At 36.1% G+C, this 23,640-nt stretch overlaps 1 protein-coding gene across 1 annotated transcript in view; it reads right to left on the bottom strand.

The window, feature by feature from the left end:
• The window catches only part of DNAH14 (dynein axonemal heavy chain 14), a 396,896-nt gene that overhangs the window by 121,322 nt on the left and 251,934 nt on the right, over nucleotides 1-23,640 (bottom strand). Inside the window, exons 44-51 of the mRNA XM_070501636.1 lie at nucleotides 13,148-13,306; nucleotides 11,971-12,106; nucleotides 10,420-10,481; nucleotides 9,246-9,430; nucleotides 7,056-7,184; nucleotides 5,478-5,615; nucleotides 4,340-4,507; nucleotides 3,227-3,397 (exon numbers count right to left, since the gene is read on the bottom strand). Coding sequence (XP_070357737.1) covers nucleotides 3,227-3,397; nucleotides 4,340-4,507; nucleotides 5,478-5,615; nucleotides 7,056-7,184; nucleotides 9,246-9,430; nucleotides 10,420-10,481; nucleotides 11,971-12,106; nucleotides 13,148-13,306 — 1,148 coding nt within the window. The remainder of the gene's footprint in view (nucleotides 1-3,226; nucleotides 3,398-4,339; nucleotides 4,508-5,477; nucleotides 5,616-7,055; nucleotides 7,185-9,245; nucleotides 9,431-10,419; nucleotides 10,482-11,970; nucleotides 12,107-13,147; nucleotides 13,307-23,640) is intronic.

The following is a 23,640-nucleotide window of genomic DNA, read 5'->3' as shown; positions in this document are numbered from 1 at the left end:
GTAATGATATGTAAAGCTTTTTAAAAACAGTGCCTGGAATATTCTAAGTGGTAACTATTATTAGAGTTATCAGATTATTTTTTTAAAAGCTAACCAGCCAACCAATTGATTAAATGGTATTGTATAAACCAACATTCTTAAAGGAGTAATTTACATCCTTATATCCTTAAGGAAGGCTTGGTTAATATGTCTCCAGTTTGGGTTTTGTAGCTGTTCTTGTTGCCATAGGCTGACTTCTGCCAGAGCAAGACCTGTCTCCGTAAGTATTTGCCTGCTCATTTTCTATGCCTCTACATCTATTCCTTCATCCAGCAGAGTCTTAAGACCAAATTGCAGGTGGCATTTATAGGAAGGGAGTTTAGGGATTTCTCCTGGGACAGGAATTAGCTTTCCTTACACAGTTATTTTAGCAAAGTCTCTGCATTCCTTCCTTCCTTCATTCACCTCAGATAGATTGATCCAGCACTAATTGGGAGAAAAGGAGAATGTTAAATTCTGGAGATTTAGGTAGGGATTTAAAAAAAAAGACTTTGTGTGGAACTGATAGGTTAGGGAGAGAGATAGGCAATTACATTATAATTCTATGACAGGAAAAGCCCTTAGTCCTATAAGAATATAAAGAAAGAACAATTAACCTGAAAACGTGTGGTGTTGATCAGAAAACGCCACCAAGAGAGAAGAGGCATGAGCTGAATCCTGAAGGAGGCCAGGAGTGAGCTGGGAAGTGACCCATAGGTGAAAAGGAGAGGCAATAGAGACTGTGCTGCGTTCTGGCTAGAACCTGGGGGTGAGATGCTCAGATTCCTAACACAGATGGAGGCGTGGGTGGTAATGCCAGTCACTGAGGTAGGGAAGACCAGGGCATGGCGTCTGGGGGGCAGAGAAAGTGTAGTGGACACAGACTTGGAACGGTTTTGCAAGTCGAGTAAGAAGTGCCCAGAGTAACAAAAGACTGATTTAGAAGTCAAACCCAGGTCTAACTTTAGATTTCAGGCCTTTTCTGCCAAACCACTGCTGTATTTGAAATGTAGATATAAGGTCTAGTTCTTTTCAATATTATGATAGCTTTCATTTATTGAGCACTTCCTGTATGTCAGAAACTATTCTGAACACTACACAAATTAGTGCCATTAATTCTGACCACAAGTCCTATGAGGTAGATACAATGAATACTCTTTCTTTAGAGGTGAGGAAACTGAGACAGAGGAGTCACTTGCCCAAGGTTCCACAGCTCAAAAATGGGGGGGCTGGGCTTTGAACGTGGGCAGAGCCTGTGTCTGTAACCTCTATAATCAACTGCTTCTCAGGCTGTTAGGGAAGAACAGCAAGAACAATAGAAGAGTGGAGGAGAGAGTCTAGCGTCTGCGTGAAAGGAACTAGGTACAAGAGGGGTCTGAAGCATCACCAAAGAGTAGCCCTAAGGAGGGAAATGAAGAAGGGCACATAGAGCCCTGAGAGATGCTAGACAAGTGAGTGGAGGGGGTGGCGGGTGTGGAGATGGAAAAAGAATTGCTCCTGTGCACTTAATGGAAAGATTATTTTACCAGATGTCAAAAAAAAAAAAATTGGAGGATAGAAGTGATATGGATAAACATGAATAATTATATCAAGAAGAGTCTGGGCTGAAAAGCAGAAAACTTGAATTAAAAGAAAGTAATGATGGGCGTGTCCAGAAAAAACTTAAAAGCCTGCCTGAATTTGTGACTTATCTAAAAAACATATATGTATACATATACAAATACATATATATTATATATACAGACATAGATTGACACATATGTATATACATTGTATTCTGAGTTTATATGTGTGTATCTCTATGTATAAACTTTGTATTCCCAAATTCTCTCTCACTGTTGTAAATATAGTTTTACCTTTGAATTTATTTTACTTCCTGGACTGCTATGAATAGGGTGAGAGAAAGTGGCACCACCAAAGGCGAGAGAAAAGAAAAGAAGAGTCACCTTTGAAATTCCAGAGGAATTCTCTTGAGAAGAGTTAGCAAAGATGTATAGTAATGGAATGCAGCTTACCGCTCCATTTAATTACAACCCTTTTAGTGTGAATCAGTATACTGAAGCGCTTTCCTTTGTGACCTGGACTAAAGAGGCACCATGAAAACTAAAGTTCAAAGGGCTTGTGGGGTAGCAGAATTTGCCAACCCAAAATTTATCTCTTTGGCTTGATTTTTTTTTAATCTTTCTTTTTCTTTTTTTAAAGACTTTATTTTTCCTTTTTCTCCCCAAAGCCCCCAACTACATAGTTGCATATTTTTAGCTGTGGGTCCTTCTAGTTGTGGCATGTGGGATGCTGCCTCAGCATGGCTTGATGAGCGGTGCCATGTCCGCGTCCAAGATCCAAACTGGAGAAACCCTGGGCTGCCAAAGCAGAGTGCACAAACTTAACCACTTGGCCACAGGGCTGGCCATGGCTTGATTATTTTTAAGAACAAGACTCAGGAAGAAACTTTGACCTTCCCCCTAACTGCCTAAAAGAACTTAAGACAGAAGGCCTGTTTCAGGAAGGAACTATAGATAACTATAGTATCATATGAATGAAGTGTGGTAGACAGGGAGGAACCTAGCAAGGCCCATTTGATCAAAATCCTCCCCATGTCCCATTGTCTTTGCAAGGCATGGCAAACACTTGTCTACCAAACAGTTGCTTTCCGTCTCCGTGTGAATTGCCTTCCTCCCCTTTGAAGTCCCAAACCACTACCCCCAACATCTTCCTCTGTCTTTTAGCTGAAGATGGTATTTAAGGTGGTAGCTTTGGCGACTTTGGTGAGTTACTCAGTTTTCCTGGGTTTCTCCCATGTATACATTATTAAACTTGTTTTATTTTCTCCTGTTATTCTGTTTCATGTCAATTTAATTCTTAGACCAGCCAGAAGAACCTAGAAGGGTAAAGGAATATTTCTTCCTCCTCTACAGACTAGAGAGGAATGAAAGATCTTGTTGAGGTATCAAGAGAGTATACACTTCTGCTAGTCTTGGAGAAAAATTAGCAGTTTTGAGGCTCCTAAGAGGGCAAACGCATGAGCAAAGGCATCAAGACCTTACCATTTCCAACATATCAAATCCATACTTATTCATTTTTCATATATATTCATGGAATTGTTAATGAAGTTTTTTTCATTAATATTATAGAAACGTTTGAGGACTTTTATAAAACAACACTTTTGTCCAAGACACCATTTAAAATAGTTTTTAAAATATAAGTTTACCTGAAAATAATTCTCAATTTCCTTTGAAAGAAACTGATAGAAAAGCCCTTTTTCAGTCTGTTCAATTAAGCGATCATGAAACACTCGGGTGGCTTCATGAACAAAGAAGAGAGCAGCCATCTCTTTGGAGTTAATAACAGCCTTGTCAGCTTGCAGCAATCCGAGGAGAAGCTATTATGGATTTAAAAATAACATTTTTTTTAAACGTTAGTAGGGTAGTATGTGAAGTAAAAGCTCATTTTGGCAGGTTTATGTTTCCATAAAACTGGAAGCAATTATCCAAGGTATTGTCAATTTCTCCAAGTGATAATCTGGATTTTTGATGAGATGGGCAAATTATAAGTCAGGGAAAACTGGCATAACATCACCCTTAGAGGCAGAGGGTTTAAGGATTCCTCAGCCATGTCTAGTGAAGGCCGTGTTGGATGGGAAGCCATGAGTCCTGACTATGGTGCTGACATGGAGGCAATGGGGTGGTGGTGATGCAGAGATGCTTCTTAAAGTTAATATGTTCTAAGATTCTTAATTTGGATTAAAAAAACCTTATAACCTATTTCAAACATTGTATATGCTATTTTGGGATAAAGTCCTGATAGCAAGGAAAGACCAAATTCAAAAATTGTGTTTTTTTAGCATTTTAATTCTGAAAATTATTTGACCAAGGGTGTGACTAAATCAGCACTGTTGGTAACATTCTTGGGTGTAAAAAGCAAGACTCATGAAAATTCAAGCATGCTTGTGAAATGCATACATGCTGTCATTTTCTGAGAGCCATAATAAAATCACAGAAATAAAGCAAAACCAAAGTCTATGTTAAAACTTTGTCATTTCTTTCCCTGCTGAGGATCTTAGCCAATATTCTAACAGTCTTAGTGGTTTCATCATTGAATTCCCTGCATGGAATTTTTTAAACTGGCTCATGGGATAAGCTATTAAAAAATAGCAACCTAAATTTCTCTTTTTTTTCTCTGTTAACAATTTAATGTTGACAGTGTCAATGAGTAGGGAAATGAAGAGACACAGAGGGAGAGAAAGAGGAAGTCAATTTAGTAAAATTACATTTCTTCACCTTAAATTTTAAAACCAACCTGGAGAATGAATTGTAAAACAAACCTTAAAGACATCTCGAAGATTAAACATATAGTGACATTTCGTTGGAGTTGGTAACATGCTCTGACATACTTGATAGTATATAGCGAGAGAGCAAGATATTATTTGATCCTTACTTTTCTGAACATCAGATGTGAAGTTATTAATGGAGAAATACATTCCCAAATGAGCCTTTAAAAAGAAATTTTATGATTTAGTTTGCCAAAAATTTTAGGCACAGACTATTTCTAGTTTATTCCTACTGAAAAGGAGATGTGTGTACTATAATGGAGGATTAATTTTGTTCAAAATGCTAATAATAGAATACATTAATCAGATGGCAGACTAGTACCAAGACACTCTGGGTGTTGCAAACTGGGGAAAATTCTAATTGCTCCTAGTTTGTTGAATGATGTAGAAGTATGTGTTACATGTTCTCTGGGGACAATTTATGCCCCACCTGTGTGTATGCCAGGTGTGCTGAGAATTCTTCCATGTCCTCACTCCCCAGTAGATGTTACAAGAAGAAATATAAAGTGATAGAACTATTAGCTCAGTTTGGATTGGTATACGTATATATATTCTTCTACGTCAGGTTTTCTTTGAGGTGTGGATTATTGATCACCTGTAGAATTACCAAGTGCTTTTTGAAAAATGGATTTTAGAAATTAATCTTTAAATTTTATGTTATAAAGAAGAAAAACACAATTAATTTTAAAGAATTTAATAATCTTGCATAAGATTTTTCTAATTAGATTTCAAGTTGAGCCATTTTCCTAATAAGATATTTCAGAATTTTTTTCTCTCAATATTTTTTATTCTGTAAGGAAAAGAAAAGAACAAATTAATACTAGCAAAAATCTGGTGTGCTTGTTAATAATGTAGATTCCTGGGCTCCATCCCAGATATTCTGGATCAGCATCTCTGAGAACAAAGTCTTGGGATCTGCATTTTAAACATGTATTAAACATGCCCCACTAATTATGTTTTTGTTATTTAGAGACAAGTTATAACAATAGGTCAGAAATTATGGGGGGAGGGCTTAAATCCATCCCCTTAGGAGAATTTTCCTTCAATATTAGTGGTTTTAAGTTCTAACATTTTCCCTTATACTATGGAATTAAATTTTTTTTTTCGGTAGAAAATGAGCTCGATGCATTACCTGGAAAATAGTACGTAAGGCACTTTGTGGAGGATGAGGCAATACCAGAATGGAAAAATGTTTGAGGAGACGTGGGCTAATATTCCTCCCACCAACTGGAGGAACACAAGCTGCAACTAGAGAGAGATCTTGAATATTCTGTGGGAAGAGCAAAAAGGAAGAGTAACTAAATATATCTGTAGAAAGAGAAATATATACCCATTTCCCAGCTCCAAATGGATGGAGGATTTTAAAATGTCTATGAAAAAGATTAAGATTATTATTTACTGCAAAATAAAAATTATGAGGGTAATAGAATCTATTTTCTTAGAAGTAACCCATCCTAAAATGTAATTTCAAGACATGTTACTTCCGAGAGACTTTCTAAATGTCATCAGGAAATAGCCTACTTAAAAAAAGAAGCAATCATCGGAAAATAAGCAATATGTTATTGAGGCTAGCAATGAGGATTCTGGTGATAAGTGAGAAATCAGGAGAAGAGCCTGGTGAATGTCTTTCCAGAAAAACCAGGATTGGCTTGGGGTGAGAAGATGCTTGACTGTTTACATAATAATGGCCATTTGCCATATTACAACTGCACAGAATTGTATAGGTAGGTGGAGGAATCATATGATAACCTAGTCTACTCACAATTGGGCTGCTTTTAACAACTTTGTTCCTGCCTATGCCCACGTCCACGAAAACCGACATCCCTTAAAAGGCCTGTCTTAGTATTTTCTTGACAGTTCGAGGAACTTCTTCAGGTTGTGCATTCCAGACCCATTTCTTGCTTTCTCTTTTTGCCTAGTCTCCTGGATTCTCCCTGGGTAGGCTGCATCTGGATTCTTCTCTCTGCCTTGGGTTGATGGTTGGTTCCACTCACCAGCCAGTGTGTGTTATCTAGGATCCTGGGCCCAAATTTGTCTGAGACTTGAAACTGTCTGTAATGCAACCACCTAATTTTACAGATGAGGATCCAAGGCCCAGAAAGTTTAAGTGATAAAGTCAGTTCTGAATACTGGACTTGTGATTTTCAGAGAAGAAATCAACCAGGAGAAAAATGCATTTATTTTTCAAAAAGCTTAAGCCATTCTGATTTGGTTCAATGTAACAAAAATAATTGCAGAGAAATACCTCTCTGGGAATTTTTTTGACTTTGCAATGCTCCTGAAAATCCTTGCTTTATGTTCTTGAAAATAACGATGCAGAGCAGTCTTACATAGAGATTAAAGATGTATTTGTTAGGCCACATTTCACTAGCTTTTCCTACATGCATTAACTGTTCATGCATTGAAAAATTTGATTAACTATTGATGTGTTAACAATAGTGAGCATTATTTGACTCAGAAACTAAACCTATGACATACTTGAAATTTTTACTAAGATCTAATCCTACTAAAAGTAGAATTTCTGTGAATCCAGGGACCTGTGCTAAATTGCAAAGATGTAATTGGCATGGTCAAATTAGGGTCTCAACTTTGCTCTACATGTCCATCTGAATAGATTTTAAATTTCTCACTTAATTCATTCAACATTGTTTAAATATTTATCATTAAGTAACAATATTTAATGTGAACAAAATCTTAGTATATACTGTACCTTCCATGCAATTTTTTGAGGATCATAAACTCCTCCCAAATCTAATAATTGTCTGATTAATTCCAGGGGTGGCTGTGCTCCATACATATCTGATTCTGGCATATTCAGATCATCAATGAATATTACAATCTTAAGGAAGACAAAAAATATTAAAATATATTGATTAGTACTGCCTTTCTTTAAATTACAAATTAGGAATATTAATTATGCTATGGCATAAGAACAAAATTATATGTAATGATATGTCTGTTTTTTTATTAAAAAATAGCAGACCAAATTCTATTTTGAAGATACTATTTTAGAAAACAGTAAGTTTTCAAAATAGTAGAAACTCTACTTACTATAGACCCACAATAATTACATCTAATAATAGTTAGAATGTACTTGATGCTGCATAAAGTAATCTAATTGTGGCTATTACAAAGGAACGTGGTGATTATTTATTCAAAATTTACATATTGAGTGCCTACTATTGCAAGGCACTGTTTTAGGTATTTATTTTATATGTACCCTGGATAAGGAATAAGATTGTCATCTGGAACTAGACTTTTAAAATTCTGTTGCAAATGCTGTTGTCATGAACAATTAGCAGAAAATTCAGACATTTACAATTTTTAAAATTGTATTGCTTTCCACCTCAGAAAATATTATGCATTGAAGTGCACTGATTGTAATCTCTGTGTGTATTAGCCCTTTTAGATTGTATTTATTTTTGTAAAACAAGTAAAAATTTTTTTAAAAACCCCAGGGGGCTGGACCCGTGGCCGAGTGGTTAAGTTCGAGCACTCCGCTACGGCGGCTCAGGGTTTCTCTGGTTTGGATCCTGGGCACGGACATGATACCACTTGTCAGGCCACGTTGAGGTGGTGTCCCATGTGCCACAACTAGAAGGACCCACAACTAGAATATACAACTATGTACTGGGGGGATTTTGGGAGAAAAAGCAGAAAGAAAAAAAAAAAAAGAAGATTGGCAACAGTTGTTAGCTCAGGTGCCAATCTTTAAAAAAAAAACCCAAATAGCCATTTATTTTGAATTACCTAACTACCTAATTTTTAACTGTCAATATCATTTTTTTTTAGTAAGACACTCAATTGCCCCTCTTTTGCATCATAAACTGATGATTATAGACAGACTGGTTTGACTGAAATTTCTCTTTCTTGCATTTTTCATTCGTGTAATTAGATTGACCAATTATTATTCCTTTCAAAATCCCTAAAATGTACCCAATTAGGCAAAGACCCACCAAGTTTATCCAAATCTTCAGTTAAAATCAAGGAAATGTGAAGCAAACCATTAAAAGCTCTTGAAATTGACACCCCAGGGGTTAAACCCAGAGGCACCTAAGGAACCCATGTAATTTTCTTATTAATGAATCCTGCAACTCTCTTGACCCTGAGCTTATTTTTCATTTTTTTTGAGGAAGATTAGCCTTGAGCTAACATTCACTGCCAATCCTCCTCTTTTTGCTGAGGAAGATTGGCTCTGAGTTAACATCTGTGCCCATCTCCCTCTACTTTATACGTGCGACACCTGCTACAGCATGGCTTGATAAGTGGTGTGTAGGTCTGCGCCCAGGGCTGCTGAAGCAGAACGTGCGAACTTAACCACTACGCCACAGGGCAGGACCCTACCCTCAGCTTATTTCACGTTACTGATTTGGACTCACTGGTTATAAATTTCAATTGTGACCAAGTGTCTAGTTCAACAAACGGACAGTTAATGTGCCAGGCAGACACAGGGTAAGAATAAGGAACGTACATCACCAGTTCAAGAAAGCAGTTCTTGGAGTTATAACAAGGCTATTCTCTTGATACCTTTCCCTGAGGCTGTGGATACCACAAGTTTCTCTTCCTCTTATAGTCCCAAGCCATGGTCACAGGAAGAAAATGTGGTAAAATATACAGTAACAAAACAATTGGCATCTAACTCATTTTCCAGTGTTCTGATTTGCTGATGTTTAATCCAGATACCAGTAGATTCTTTTGGTTTTAGTAATTCTGAATCAGTATAATTCATCATGTTGGAAACTGAATTATATTGATTTGAAAGCCAAAGTTTCCATTATAAACTATATTTTCTAGTAATGTTCAGGAGTTTATGTTACACATCTTTTTTTATTAGTATTAATTAAAATAAATCACTTTATCACTTAAGCAGATCAGTCAACAAGTCCTGGAGGTGTTTCACCTTGTTGTTTTTTGGTGCTCCAAGAGTGTCTTTACTTCTCCTTACTAACTTTTTAAGGATCATCTCCTTGGCTTTGGCAGCTGTCATACTGACACTAAAATTTATTGTAGAGACTGTAACTCCTTTATAACCATTTTTAAAAGAACTTTCTTCAGTTCTAACTTCTGGCTTTTTAGTAGTCTTATCTAGGATGCCAGATATGGAAAGAAAAGTTTAGAACACTTTAAGAATATTTTTGCTTTAAAGTATTAAGAAATGTGAAAATTACATCATTTTACTATATTGTTGTCATTTTCAAGAACTTACTCTGAGGACAATTCAGTGAGAGAAAGAATACCAACTTTGAAATGTTTACAAATATTTCCTTACTTTACATGGTGAACAGTGTCTCTGCAACCATAGCCAACGCAACAGTATGAAAACTCAGTGAACCATCCATTCATTTATGCACAATAGACACATATAACGTTTTATGCTTTAAAATATTTAGATTTGCAATATGCTATATTTATAATGAAATTACACATGAAAGATCTAAAAGCAGCATGTAGGTGTGGCCACCAAAGGTATCGGAATTAGGATGCATGCCTTGGGTGAGAATCATCCAGAACGGTTATTTGGGATGGTGCTGTAGCAAACGTAAAAGTAAAAACAAAAACAAAACCCCTTCTGGCAGGAATCTTGTGGTCAGGCTCCCTTTCCCCTTCTACAGCTATCTCTGGGCCACCCAATCTCTTCTTCAGAAGTGGAGTTACTGCTCCCAAGACTACGAAGTCAGAATTTTCAAGGATGAGGCTCCTGAAACTCCACCTGTGTTTCTGTTGTAGAGACTGATTTGAGAAGGTCTACAGAAGCATAACTTTTCTATTACATTATTTCTAAAAGCATTAAAGAATAATACAGACAGATATTGCCTTCAGTTACTTCTAGACTTAGTCTAAGGTTCTACTGATAAGCCAGAGTATCTGCTTCCTGGTAAGTAGATCTAATACTCCTCTACTATCACCATTCCAGCTTTTGAGTAGGGCAGAACAGTCTGAGAGGGTAGAGAATATTTTTCAGGGCATGTTATTTTAAACTATCAATTGAAATTTTCATTCTGAGATTTCTGACAGTATGAAATGACTTGCATATGGCTGAGATAGGAAGGTCTGGAAACTACTGTAATACCTACCTTGACTTCCAGTTGCTGTCTTATGAGTTTCAGAAAGCAAGATGCTGATATTTTGCTTCAGGCTGTTGGAATAAAATGTTTGAAGGGTTCAAAAGTAGCCGTATGAAGAAAATATAATGAAAGTATCAATGTGTGGTTGATTTTACTTCTATCTCCTACAAGGAAGCAAAGTTTTTTTTTCCTGTTCACATTTTTACAGATAAAACTAATGTCACTGTTAGGCCTGATACCCAAATTTAACAAAATATGAACTTACTCTAAAAAACAAACTGGGCAAATTCCTAGGATATCAGCCTATTGGGTATCTTCAGGGAAAGTAAGCCATTAACTCACTTGTCCCTTTATAAAATGCATTCTGCCTTATGGATCACTCAACAAAAACCCTATTTACCTTTATTTTGGTCTTGTCTTCAGGTGTTTCTTTCTCTAACATTATCTTCCTTTATTGTTAAAATCCACTTCAGTTTAAACATTGAACATACAGTAAAATATATTTTTTCAGACTCCATTATTCATGATTATAATAATTTAGATAAGAAATGACTCATTGTATTAAATACTTCAAAAATTATTTCTCTAACTCTTAAGGCCTTATTTAAGTGTAGTAGGATTCTACTCCAAAATCATTAGTGTAAGATGTAGACGATGGTGGCTTAGACTAAAAGCGGCATTGAAAAAAGCAAGGTAGAGGAATTCAAGATGTATTGTGAAGACAGAGCAGACTTGACTAGTAGAAGACTGGTTGTGGGGCAGGGGAAAATGAGGACCCAGTTGGGAGGAGTCAGATGGGCCATTAGAGGTGGGCTGGTCAACACAAAGTGGGCAATTCAAGGATGACTCCTAGATTTCAGGCTTGAATGACTGAGTCTCATTTATTGCAATGAAAACCACTGGAAGAAGAATAGGTTTGGAACAGAAATTAAGAGTTATGTTTTGACTATGTTAATGTTGAGATGTTCACAAGATATCCAAGTATATACATGACATAGGCAGTTGGCTATGAGTCTAATGATTAGAGCAAAGGGCCTGATATGGGCCTCTCCACAGTACTATCTTCCTACTCGATTCAGACAGCAGCAGGCTTCTCTAATCTTTTAATTAGAATTAGAATTAACTTTAAAAACTTGCACTTTTTATTTGCACAATTTAGATTTCTTTTTAATTTTTTTTTCCTTCAGGAAAAGACAGAATGACAAAGTTCTTTACAAAGAATGTTTTTACATCTGATAAGAAGAAAATATTTCTAGTGCAAGAGAACCAATTATATGCAACACTTTACTTGTATGTTTTAGGTGCATTTTTCCAGGAAGGAAAATAGTTTATAGCTGTACTTCGTTATGTTAAACAAAAATTAAGATTTTAAATTTAGTTATATTTAAAATAAATGTAAGAATTTCTCATTTAAAGGCATTAATCTAGTTGTTACTACTTTGGAAAAGTAAAGACTTTCTTCTTAACTCCTCATTCTCATTTTTACATAACAAGTTTGTATTTATATTTTAAAGCAAACATTTCTTTTATCAGACAAATCAAATTGAGTTTAATATATACAACCTTGATTTTTTAATTTCATGATATAATAGGACTTCTCCTAAAATCGACCCATGTTTCACATTAAATGCTCCTGCGCCCTCTAACTTCTCAAGTATTTGATTCATGGCAGTGGTTTTCCCAACACCAGAGTCTCCTAAGGGAAAAAAAAAAAATACATTGTTAGAATTATATGCAAGAAAATGAACAGATGCTAACGTATTAAAATGAACCAATAACATTTTCTTTCACTTGAAAATTTCATTGAAAGTATGTTTTTACTATTCCCTTTTTCACAAATGTGGTTAAGGGTGGGTAAACTAGGGAGTTAACATGAAAACCTCTCAAATTATTTGAATTATTTACATCTCTTACAAAAGGATAGATTAGGAGTTAACTGTTATTTTTATTTAATGTTCACTTAAGCCCATCACAAATCTTTTTGCTTTATAGCACATCAGAACTACTACATGAAGTTAATTTCCCTGAACAATTTTGCCATTTCTCTGGGGGAGAAATTTGATGATAAACTCCTTATTGCAGCTGAACAGGAAGTCATGAATTTGCAATTCATCAACTATTAAGTAAAAATAAGAATTTTCTTAGACCAAACCGGAGGCAAGTTATGGGTTATCTGAGAGTTCCAACTTCATTTTGCCTGAATACTTTGAGTATGGAACTTGGAGGGATACTATTGCCTCCAGTTAGAGGAAACACAACTTAGAGAGCGGGAAAAGGTAAGTGAAGGGGTTGCAATAAATGTCAGCAAAGGGCAGGAGCTATATCAAATTAGTCCTTTGATAATGGTAAAAGACTGAAAAATTTTAACATTGGGTTGAGGAATTATGTGTGTAAATTTTTTCTAACCAGGCAATTTCTTTTAATTTTTTCCTTGCATGCGGTTATGTAAGTCAGTCTACAGGCTACAGAGGCCATACATATATTAATCCAACAGTTCTACTCCTGGAATTTGTTTTAAAGGTAAGGAAAAGATGAAAAAGATTTATAATGCCCAGTATTGGCAAACACTGGGGAAATGGGCATTCATATACTGTTGGTAAGAATATATATTGATATAGTCACTAAAGCTTTTCAGGGCATATTTTTTTTCCCACTTATAAAGTAAAATGGTTAGACTAAATAATTACTAAACCTCTTCCTAATTCTGAAATTCTCCTTCTTTAAATATTTTTAATACCTGTGAGAAGTACAGGGCAGGAACTCTTTAAAAGGAGGCTGATGAGAAACGAAAGGGACATTGTGTCTCTGGTAGCAGTAGGATTAATGTTCTCTCCATATTCTGTTATCTTCAAGAGGTTTTCACCTGATCCTTGAGGATCAGCCAGTATTGAAGTTCCTAAGTTAAAATTTAAAAAAAAGTTTCAGATGACCTATAAATAAAATATTAACCTAATCTTTTAGGTACTAAATACTTTTTGGGAAAGTCTGTACATCATAAAGCAATTTAAACATATATAGATAAGCCAAAATTGTTGCAAGTGCCTGGGGGTCTCTGCTGATCTTAGAAACTGTCTCTTTCACACTCTCACCTGGTGAACTCACCACACATTCCTAAATCCACTCTATGCAAACTCTGACTTTCCTTCTGCCAAACCTACTATCTGCCCTCATACCAACGCAAGCGTCTCCTCCACTTTCCCTCCAGCAAAAATGAAGACAGGCGCTCTCTGCCAAAGCCTCCTGCAGTCCTTTCTCAAGAACTTCACTTCTTTGGTAATCTTTCTCCCCACCACTATCTGTCTCTTCCTTTCTCTTGAAATTTTCCATTGTACAAACATATATGTGCTAGTATCTCTTTTTATTAGTTAAACCATGTGAAACTGACATTTTTATTAAGTAAAAACCAGTCAAATTTTATATGACATAAAACACACTCACACACAACCCCCAAAACTAAATAAATTTCCCTTAATCCCACAGCTTCCAATAAATACTACCCCAATTTTTTCCCTTATTACACAGCCAAAACTCTCAAAAGGGTTAAATACAACATAATATCACTTCTTCACCTTTTATTCACTCTTTTTTTAAATTAAAAATTACCTGAATAGCTAATATGTTCACATAGTACACAATTCAAAAATACATAAAGGTATGCAATGAACAGTTAGTTTCTTTCTCATACCTATATCCTAGTCACCAGGTTCCAATACCGTGCATACTGTTCTGCAATTATTTTAAACTCACTGCGTTTTAGAGATCCTTATATACCAGTAAAGACTTTATTCTGCTTAATATTATTCCATTTAATGAATGTACCATAAATTTTTTACCAATGCTCCAGTGATGGATATTTGTGGTGTTTCCACCCTTTCGCTACTATAAATAAAGCTGAGTTTCTGTAATATACATATGTCATTTTGCACATATGTGGAATAATTTCTTCTAAGTAGAGTTGCTGGGTCTCTTTAAACTGGCATATGATTTATAATTTTGATAAATATTGACAAATTGTCCTCTAATCTTTGAAAGTCTTTGACTCCTCACACCCTTACCAAAGGTATCAAACTTTTTGATCCTTGTCAGTGTTATAGGTGAAAAATTGTATCTAATTCTAGTTTAGTTTGCAGTTCTCATATTATGAGTCAATTCTTTTCATATTTCAGAGCCATTTCTTTTTATGTGAACTATTTATTCATAGTCTTTATTTTTTCATAGAATAGGCAACTGGTCTTTTACTTTGATTTGTCGAAGCTAGTTCTATATTAAAGAAAGTAGCTTTTTGTGATATGACTTTACTTATTACCGGTTTTATGTTTCAATTATGTTCTCCTCTTGGCTTGTAGGATTTGTGTCATATTTAGAATGTCTTCCCCATTCCAATATTATTTCAAAATTCTCAACTTTTTAAAATACTTTTATGTTTTTTTAAAAAGCATTTTATCTTTTTGATTCTCTTGTTAGCTGGTTGAACTAATACCATTTGTTGACTAATCTACTCCCCAAGTGATCTGAAATGCCACCTTTGTTATTTGCCAAGTTTCTGGATGTGTTTGTCTTTACTGTCCGACATTCTCTTTTTCATTGATTTTTCTGTTTTTTATGTCTCAGTACTACCGTTATTACATTTGGTTAAGCTAGTCTGTCCTAATTATTTCCTGGCTATTCTCACCTGTTTAACTTTTCTATATGGAATTTGGAATCAGGTTCTCTAGTCCCCACCCACCTATTTTTATTTTATTTATATATATTTTGTTTATACATTTTGTTTATATATTTTGTTTATATTTTATATTTATTTTTATATTATATTTATATTTTGTTTATATATGTTTATTGGGATTATCTTTATGGATTAATTTAGGAAGAATGAACATCTTTATGATGTTGGATCTTATAAGAAAACATAGCAGGCTTTTTTATTAGTATATCATAAGAGTGTTTTCTTCATATTGGTTTTGCATATTTCTTGTTAAGCTTAGTCTTAAGTATTTCATCTTTTATTTTTTGTTTCTTTTCCACTATTATAAATGAGATCTTTTCTTTCATTTTTATCTTGTAACTGGTTATTGTTTGTATGTACTGATAAATAAATGACAAGCAGTAGGATATTGGAATATACGAAGAAGCCATTTGGCGTAAAACTAATTTGTCCTGAACTTGTTTTTTCCAAAAGGGCCTTGTGTGGCCATCGAGCATGCACTGCACATCTGCTTTAAGTATTTACTATGTCCCAAAGACAAGAACAATGCTCTTAAAGATAAGGATGTAACTTCCCCCACATTTGCATTTCCTTAAGGATAAGTATCTCTCCCTAAACTAAGGATTGATTGCTGATCTGCTGCGCTCACCTTGTGACCACCCACCTTGAGACTGCCAACCTGCTGTGTTCACTGAATTGCTGTGCTGGCAAAGCAGTCTTGTGACTGTTGTAAAAGGTCCATTCCAATCATACGTGATACATGCTCTTTGACAGTGTGCAGTAACCACTCTGTACATCCCCATGTCTTTGGAGTGTTCTCTTCCTTTGTGAAAGGACTCTCCTGGGCTATACAGTCCTCAGGGTTGGCTCATAATAAACTCACACCAATTTTGATTTATAGATTGTTTATGGATTATTTGTGTTGACGATATGAAGAATATTGATTTCCATATGTTATTCTGTATTTAGAGATATAACTAAATTCTCTAATTGTTCATAATAGTTTTTAAGTTGATCTTTGAGTTTTCCAGATATTTTATTATAACATCTGCAAATAATGAAAATTTAACCACCTCTTTTCAAAATTTTGTATCTCTAATTTTTTCTCCTTTCTAATTACATTGACTAGTATCTATAGAACATTAAATTAAAATGCTGAATTTTAATGGTAATGCTTCAAATATTTCCCCATTAAGTAAGATTCTGTTGTTGTTGTTGAGTTCTTAACTTCTATTAATATTTTCATTTCTAGAAAGTATATTTGGTTCATTTTCAAATGGGCTATATCACTTTTTTATAGTTTCTCATTCTTTTTAGGTATTTTCAAGCTTACTTTTTATTTCTTTAAGCATAGTGAGCATGTCTATTTTAGAATATACACCTAATAATTCCAATCATTCAAGTTTTGTTAATTTGTGGCTGTAATCTTGCTTCTGCTAATTATCTTTAGCTGATTAACAAATTTGAAAATTTTTTTAGAGATAATATAAGGTTTAAGATACCAGTCTCATTCTATAGAAAGTATATCTGTTGATTTCTTACTGGATGCTTGGAGACTAATCAGGGATTACCTTAACTCCAATTTAAGACTTGAGCTCCCCTAAATCACTCAGGATAGTGTACCTTGGCTCAGATTATATGTACCTAGACATGTAAAGCTGGCTTAATCTAGTCCATCTTTACACAGAGGGTGTAGATCTTCATTATCCCAGATTGCATTATATGTATATGTGCATGTGAGAAAGAGTGGAGGGAAGAGAGCTTTGACTTTTGTACTCCTTGGCCCTTGAATAGCCAAATTAAATGATTCAATGACTTGACTTATTTTATCAAATTTACATGTAATTTGCGTTCCAGTTCAAGATGGTGACATAAGAGGCTCCTGAACTCAACTATCCTATAGACACACCAAATTTACAGCTACATATGGAATAATCCTTGTGAAAGAAATCCAGAAACTAGTTGGGTGACTCATATACATTGGGCGAATGAGAAAAAACCCACATCAAAACAGGTCGCTGATATCTCCCTGGAAGGAGATTGTGCACACGTCTGGTGCCTGGCTTCTGCAGCTGCTGCCCAGAGGACACATCCCTTGACAGCCTGACTCTGGTGTCCAGAGGGGCTTGTGTTCACAGGTTCAATGGGTCTGTAGCAAATAAGGAAACAGTTTTTAACCTGCCATCCCCCCAGGGCTCAATGCAGAGGCAGCAGACAAGAAAGAGACAACAAAGAGCTAGGGTCAGCCAATGTTTCCTCTCCTATGTGAGACCACTCCTTCAAGACTAAGAGAAGTGTCTCTTTTATCTAACGCATAGAAACCAACGCAGAGAGTAAAGGAAAAATGAGCATCAGGGGAACATGTTCCCAATGAAAGAACAAGATAAAACAGCAGAAACATACCTTAATGAAAGGGAGATAAGTGATTTACCTGATAAAGAGTTCAAAATAATGGTCATAAAGATGCTCACCAAGGTCAGAAGAACAATGTGAGAATTTCAACAGAGATAGAAAATACCAAACAGAAATCACAGAGCTGAAGAATGCAATAATTGAACTGAAAAATTCAATAGAGGGATTCAACAGAAGACTAGATGAAGTGAAAGGAAGGATCAGCAAACTCAAAGACAGGGTAGAGGACTTCATCTGATCAGAGCAGTAAAAAGAAAAAAGAATGAAAAAGAGTAAAGATAGCTTAAGACTTAAGGGACACCATCAAGTAAAACAATATTCACATCCTAGGGGTACCAGGAGAGGAAGATAGAGAAAAAGGGGACAGAAAGCTATTTCAAAGAAACAGTAGTTAAAACTTTCCTAACCTGGAGAAGTAAGCATATGTCCAGATCTAAGAATCCCAGAAGGATTCAAATGAGATGAATCCAAAGAACCCACATGAAGACACATTATAATTAAATTGTCAATAATTAAAGACAAGGAAAGAATCTTAAAAGCAGCAAGAGAAAAACAACTTGTTATGTACAAGGGAATCCTCATAAGATCATCACAGGTTTTTCAGCAGAAACTTTGCAGGCCAGAAGAGAGTGGCACAAAATATTCAAAGTGCTGAAAGAAAAAACTGCCAACCAAGTATACTCTACCTAGCAATACTGCAGAATTGAAGGAGAGGCAAAGAATTCTCCAGACAAGCAAAAGCCAAAGGAATTCATCACCACTAGACCAGCCTTACAAGAAATGTTAAAGAGACTTCTTCAAGTTGAAGAGAAAGGGTGCTAATTAGTAACAGGAAAATACATGAAAGAATAAATCTTACCAGTAAAGGTAAATAAAGAGTTAAATTCAGAATACTCTGATGTTGTAATAGTGGTCGGTAAATCATTTATAAATCTAGTATGAAGGTTAAAAGACAAAAGTAGGAGGGAACATGTCAGCAGCATGGCAGAGTGAGTTGTTCCCTTTGTCTTTCCCCTCTAAGTTCAACTAAATGGACATCCATTAACCAAGAGAGGATTCGCTACACAGCACAACAGGACACCTGAGGGATCCATGTAGCTGAAGGTGGGTGGACTGGACCCCTGGTAAGCGGTGGAACTAGTGGAGTGGCCAATTTCTGGTGGCAGTAATCCAGGGTGCAGATCCTCATAGCAGCCAGCATGACTGTGAGTGGAGGTGAGGGCAGCTGGCTCATGCACATATGCTTGTGGAGTGGTAGTAGCCTGGCCTGCAGGAGAGCCCACTGTGCCATGGTGGCCCCACTTGTGCAAACGCTTCCTGCCAAGTGGTGGCACTCAGACCACACGAAGGTGGTCTGGCCTGAGTGGCAGCTCCACCTATGTGAGCATGACCTGCCTGCTGAGCACAGGGGTCCAGCCTGCACAAAAGTGCCCTGCTGAGTGGCTGTGGCCCAATCTGCACAAATGCAGAGCAGCCTACCAGCACAACTACAAACAGATGGGGCAGGAACAGAAAAAACAGCCCCTGTCCCCCACCAACGATGGCACAGGAAATCTGTGATCAGAAGCAACAGGAACCACAGCAAAACTGGTGACCTAGCCCTCAGGGTGGCAACCTTGACACCAGCTTCACCAACCTTGACACCAGCTCCACCAGCAGCAGGGGTTGTTACATGTCCCTGGGTTCCCAGGCCCCTGCCAGCAATAGTGACTCCTGTGAACCCAGTGCCCTTGGCAGTGGTGCAACCAGCACCCCAAGACAACCTGGGAATAGCAGCACAGGTCATGCACTGGACAGGAGCATCTGAACCCATGGAGAGCCAGTGGAGGAACACAAGACCCAGGTGACCAGAACCAAAGTAAACCAAAGACCAGAACCAAACCTGTACTCAGATAAGAAAAGGTGATTACTACCACAGATGCGTTGGCAGAGGATCAACTCATTAAACACCGTGAAAAACTACAGTAACATTGCAGAACAGAAGGAAAATGACAATTCTCCAGAAACCAAACCTGAAGTCACAGAAGACTACAATATAACTGACAGAGAATTCAAAATAGCTATCATAGAGGAACTTAACAAGTTACAAGACAATTCAGAAAGTTCAATGAGCTCAGGAATAAAATTAATGAACAGAAGGAATACTTCACTACAGAGACTGAAGCTTTAAATAAAATCAAACAGAAATTCTGGATATGAAGAACACAATTAATGAGATAAAAAATAATGGAGAAAGCATAACAAATAGAGTAGACCCTACAGAACGGAGAATTAGTGACCTCAAAGATAGAAAGCCAGAAATGCTACAGGTGGAGGAGGAGAGAGAAATAAGATTTTTTAAAAATGAAGAAATTCTTTGAGAAATATCAGACTCAACGGGGAAAAGTAACATACAGATTGTAGGTATCCCAGACAGAGAACAGAGGGAGAAAGGAGCAGAGAATTTGTTCAAAGAAATAAGAGTTGAGAACTTAGCAAACCTGGGGAAGAAACTGTCCTTACAAGTACATTAAGTCAATAGAACTCCTAATTACATAAATGCAAAAAGACCTTCTCCAAGGCATATCATATTAAAACTGTCAAAAGTCAATGACAAATAAAAAATATTAAAGGCAGCAAAAGAGAAGAAAATAACCTACAAAAGAACCCCTATCAGGCTTTCAGTGGATTTCTCAACAGAAACTTTCAGATATGATGGTGAAAGAAAAGCTTTCCTAAATAAACAAAAGCTGAGGGAGTTCATTGTCACTAGACCTCCCATACAAGAAATGATGAAAGAAGCCCTCCTACCTGAGGCAAAAAGGCAAAGGTTTACAAAGCTTTGAGCAAGCAGATAAAAGATAGACAAAATCAGAAAATTGTAGCTCTCTATCAGAACAGATTAGCAAATAATTATAATATAAAAGATAAAGGGAACAAAAGCATCAAAAATAACTAAATACTAAACAATTTAGTAACAAACTCATAACACAAAAAAGAATAATTTGTGACAACAAAAACATAGAAGGAGAAGAGGAGAGGGATGGAATCTGCTTAGACTAATGGAGATAAAACACAATAAGAAAATGGACCATCTCATCTATGAGATCTTTTAAACAAACCTCATGGTAACCAGAAAACCAAAAATTAGAGCAGAGTCAAAAATCATAAATAAAGAGAAAATTGAGAAAACCATAACAGAAAACCACCAAACTGAAATGGCAGTCAGAAATACAAGGGAAAAGAAACAATGGGAATATAGAACAACTGGAAAACAAGAGACAAAATGGCAGTATTAAGCTCTCATATGTCAATAATCACTCTAAATGTAAATGGACTGACTTCACCAATCAAAAGACACAGAGTGGCTGGATGGACTTAAAAAGACCCAACACTATGCTGCCTCCAGTAAACACATCTCAACTCTAAAGACAAACATAGGCTCAAAGTGAAGGTATCGAAGATGATACTCCAAGCAAAAGGCAAGAAAAAGAAAGTAGGTGTAGCCATACTTATATCAAACAAAGCAGACTTGAAGAGAAAAAAGATAAAAAAGGGGCAGGCCCCATGGCCAAGTGGTTATGTTCATGTGCTCCACTTTGGTGGCCCAGGGTTTCACCGGTTTGGATCTTGGGTGCAGACATGGCACTGCTCATCAGGCCATGTTGAGGTGGCATCCACATGCCACAACTAGAAGGACTGACAACCAAAAAAATATACTATATACTATATTTTGTATATATATTGGGGGGATTTCGGGAGAAAAAGCATGAAAAAAAATATTGGCAACAGTTGTTACTCAGGTGCCAATCTTAAAAAAAAGATAAGAGACAAATAGGGGCACTATATAATGATAAAAAGGACATTCCACCAAAAAGACATGACACTTATTAGTATATATGCACTTAACATATTAACAAACCTAAAGGGAGAAATTGACAGCAACACAATAATAGATGACCCCAATACCTTACTTATGTCAATGGATAGATCATCCAGACAAAAAGTCAATAAGGAAACAGTGGTCTTAAATGAAACACTAGACCAGTGGAACTTAATAGATATACATAGAACATTCCATCTAAAAACGGCAGAATACACATTCTTCTCAAGTGCACATGTAACATTCATAAAGACCATATGTTGGGAAACAAGGCAAGACTCAATAAGTTTAAGAAGACTGAAATCATATCAAGCATCTTTTCTGACCACATGCTATGAAACCAGAAATCAACCACAAGAAAATAGCTAGGAAGGTCACAAATATGTGGAGACTGAACAACATGCTACTGAACAACCATTGGATCAATGAAGAAATCAAAGGAAAAATTAAAAAAAAAAGGACAAATTAAAATGAAAATACAACATACCAACTCTTACAGGATGCAGCGAAAGCAGTACTAAGAGGGAAATTCATAGAAATACAGGCCTACCTGAAGAAACAAGAAAAATCTCAAATAAACAAGCTTACCCTATACCTAAAAGAGCTATAAAAATAAGAACAAAGCCCAAAGTCAGTATAAGGAGGAAACAATAAAAAATCAGAGCAGAAATAAATGAAATAGAGCCCTTAAAAAACAGTAGGAAGGATTAATGTAACTAAGAGCTGGTTCTTTGAGAAGATAAACAAAACTGACAACCCTTAGTCAGACTCATTACGAAAAAGAGAGAGAAGACTCAAATAAATAAAATTAGAAACGAAAGAGGAGAAATTACAAGGGATACCACAGAAATACAAAGGATTATAAAAGAATACTATGAGAAGGGGGCTGGCCCCGGGGCCGAGTGGTTAAGTTCGCGCGCTCCGCTGCAGGCGGCCCAGTGTTTCGTTAGTTCGAATCCTGGGTGCGGACATGGCACTGCTCATCAGACCACGCTGAGGCAGCGTCCCACATGCCACAACTATAAGAACCCACAACGAAGAATACACAACTATGTACCGGGGGGCTTTGGGGAGAAAAAGGGAAAAATAAAAATCTTAAAAAAAAAAAAAAAAAAGAATACTATGAGAAGCTGTATGCCAACAAATTGGACAACCTAGAAGAAATGGATAAATTCTTAGAATCATACAACCTCCCAAAACTGAATTAAGAAGAGACAGAGAATCTGAATAGATCAATCACAAGTAAAGAGAATGAAATGGTAACCAAAAGCCTCCCAAAAAATGAAAGTCCAGGACCAGATGGCTTTTCTGGTGAATTCTATCAAACATTAAAAGAAGATTGAATACCTATCCTTCTCAAACTATTCTGAAAAATTGAAGTCAATTTTGCTTGCTAACTCATTCTATGAGGCCAACATTACCCTGATAACAAAACCAGACAAGGAAAACACAGAAAAGAAAATTACAGGCCAATATTGTTGATGAACATAGATGCAAAAATTCTTAACAAAATATTAGCAAATTGAATACAGCGACACATGAAAAGGATCATACACAATGATCAAGTGGGATTTATTACAGGGATGCAGGATGGTTCAACATCTGCAAATCAATGTGATACACCACATTAACAAAATGAGGAATAAAAATCACATGACCATCTCAATAGATGCATAAAAAGCATTTGACAAGATCCAACATCCACTTATGATAAAAACTCTCAATAAAATGGGTATAGAAGGAAAGTACCTCAACATAATAAAGGCCATATATGACAAACCCACAGCCAACATCATAATCAATGGGGAAAAACTGAAAGCCATCCCTCTGGGAATAGGAACAAGATAAGGGTGCCTACTCTTATTCAACATAGTAGTGGAGGGTATTCCCAGAGCAATTGGGCAAGAAAAAGAAATAAAAGGGATCCAAATTGGAAATGAAGAAGTAACTCTCACTGTTTGCAGATGACATGATTCTATATGTAGAAAACCCAAAGAGTCCACCAGAAAACTATAATCAACAACTACAGCAAAGTTGCAGGGTACAAAATCAACATACCAAAAATCAATTGTATTTCTATACACTCATAACAAGCCAGCAGAAAGAGAAGTCAAGAATACAATCCCATCTATAGTGACAACACAAAGAATAAAATATCTAGGAATAAATTTAACCAAGGAGGTAAAAGACCTATACAATGAAAACTGTAAGACATTATTGAAAGAAATCAAGGAAGACATAAAGAAATGGAAAG

This window comes from Equus asinus, chromosome 30 (genome assembly GCF_041296235.1).
Source record: "Equus asinus isolate D_3611 breed Donkey chromosome 30, EquAss-T2T_v2, whole genome shotgun sequence".
NCBI classification, from domain to species: domain Eukaryota; kingdom Metazoa; phylum Chordata; class Mammalia; order Perissodactyla; family Equidae; genus Equus; species Equus asinus.
Note: the sequence above shows the minus strand (reverse complement) of the source record. Positions and strands in the feature narration are given on the sequence as shown.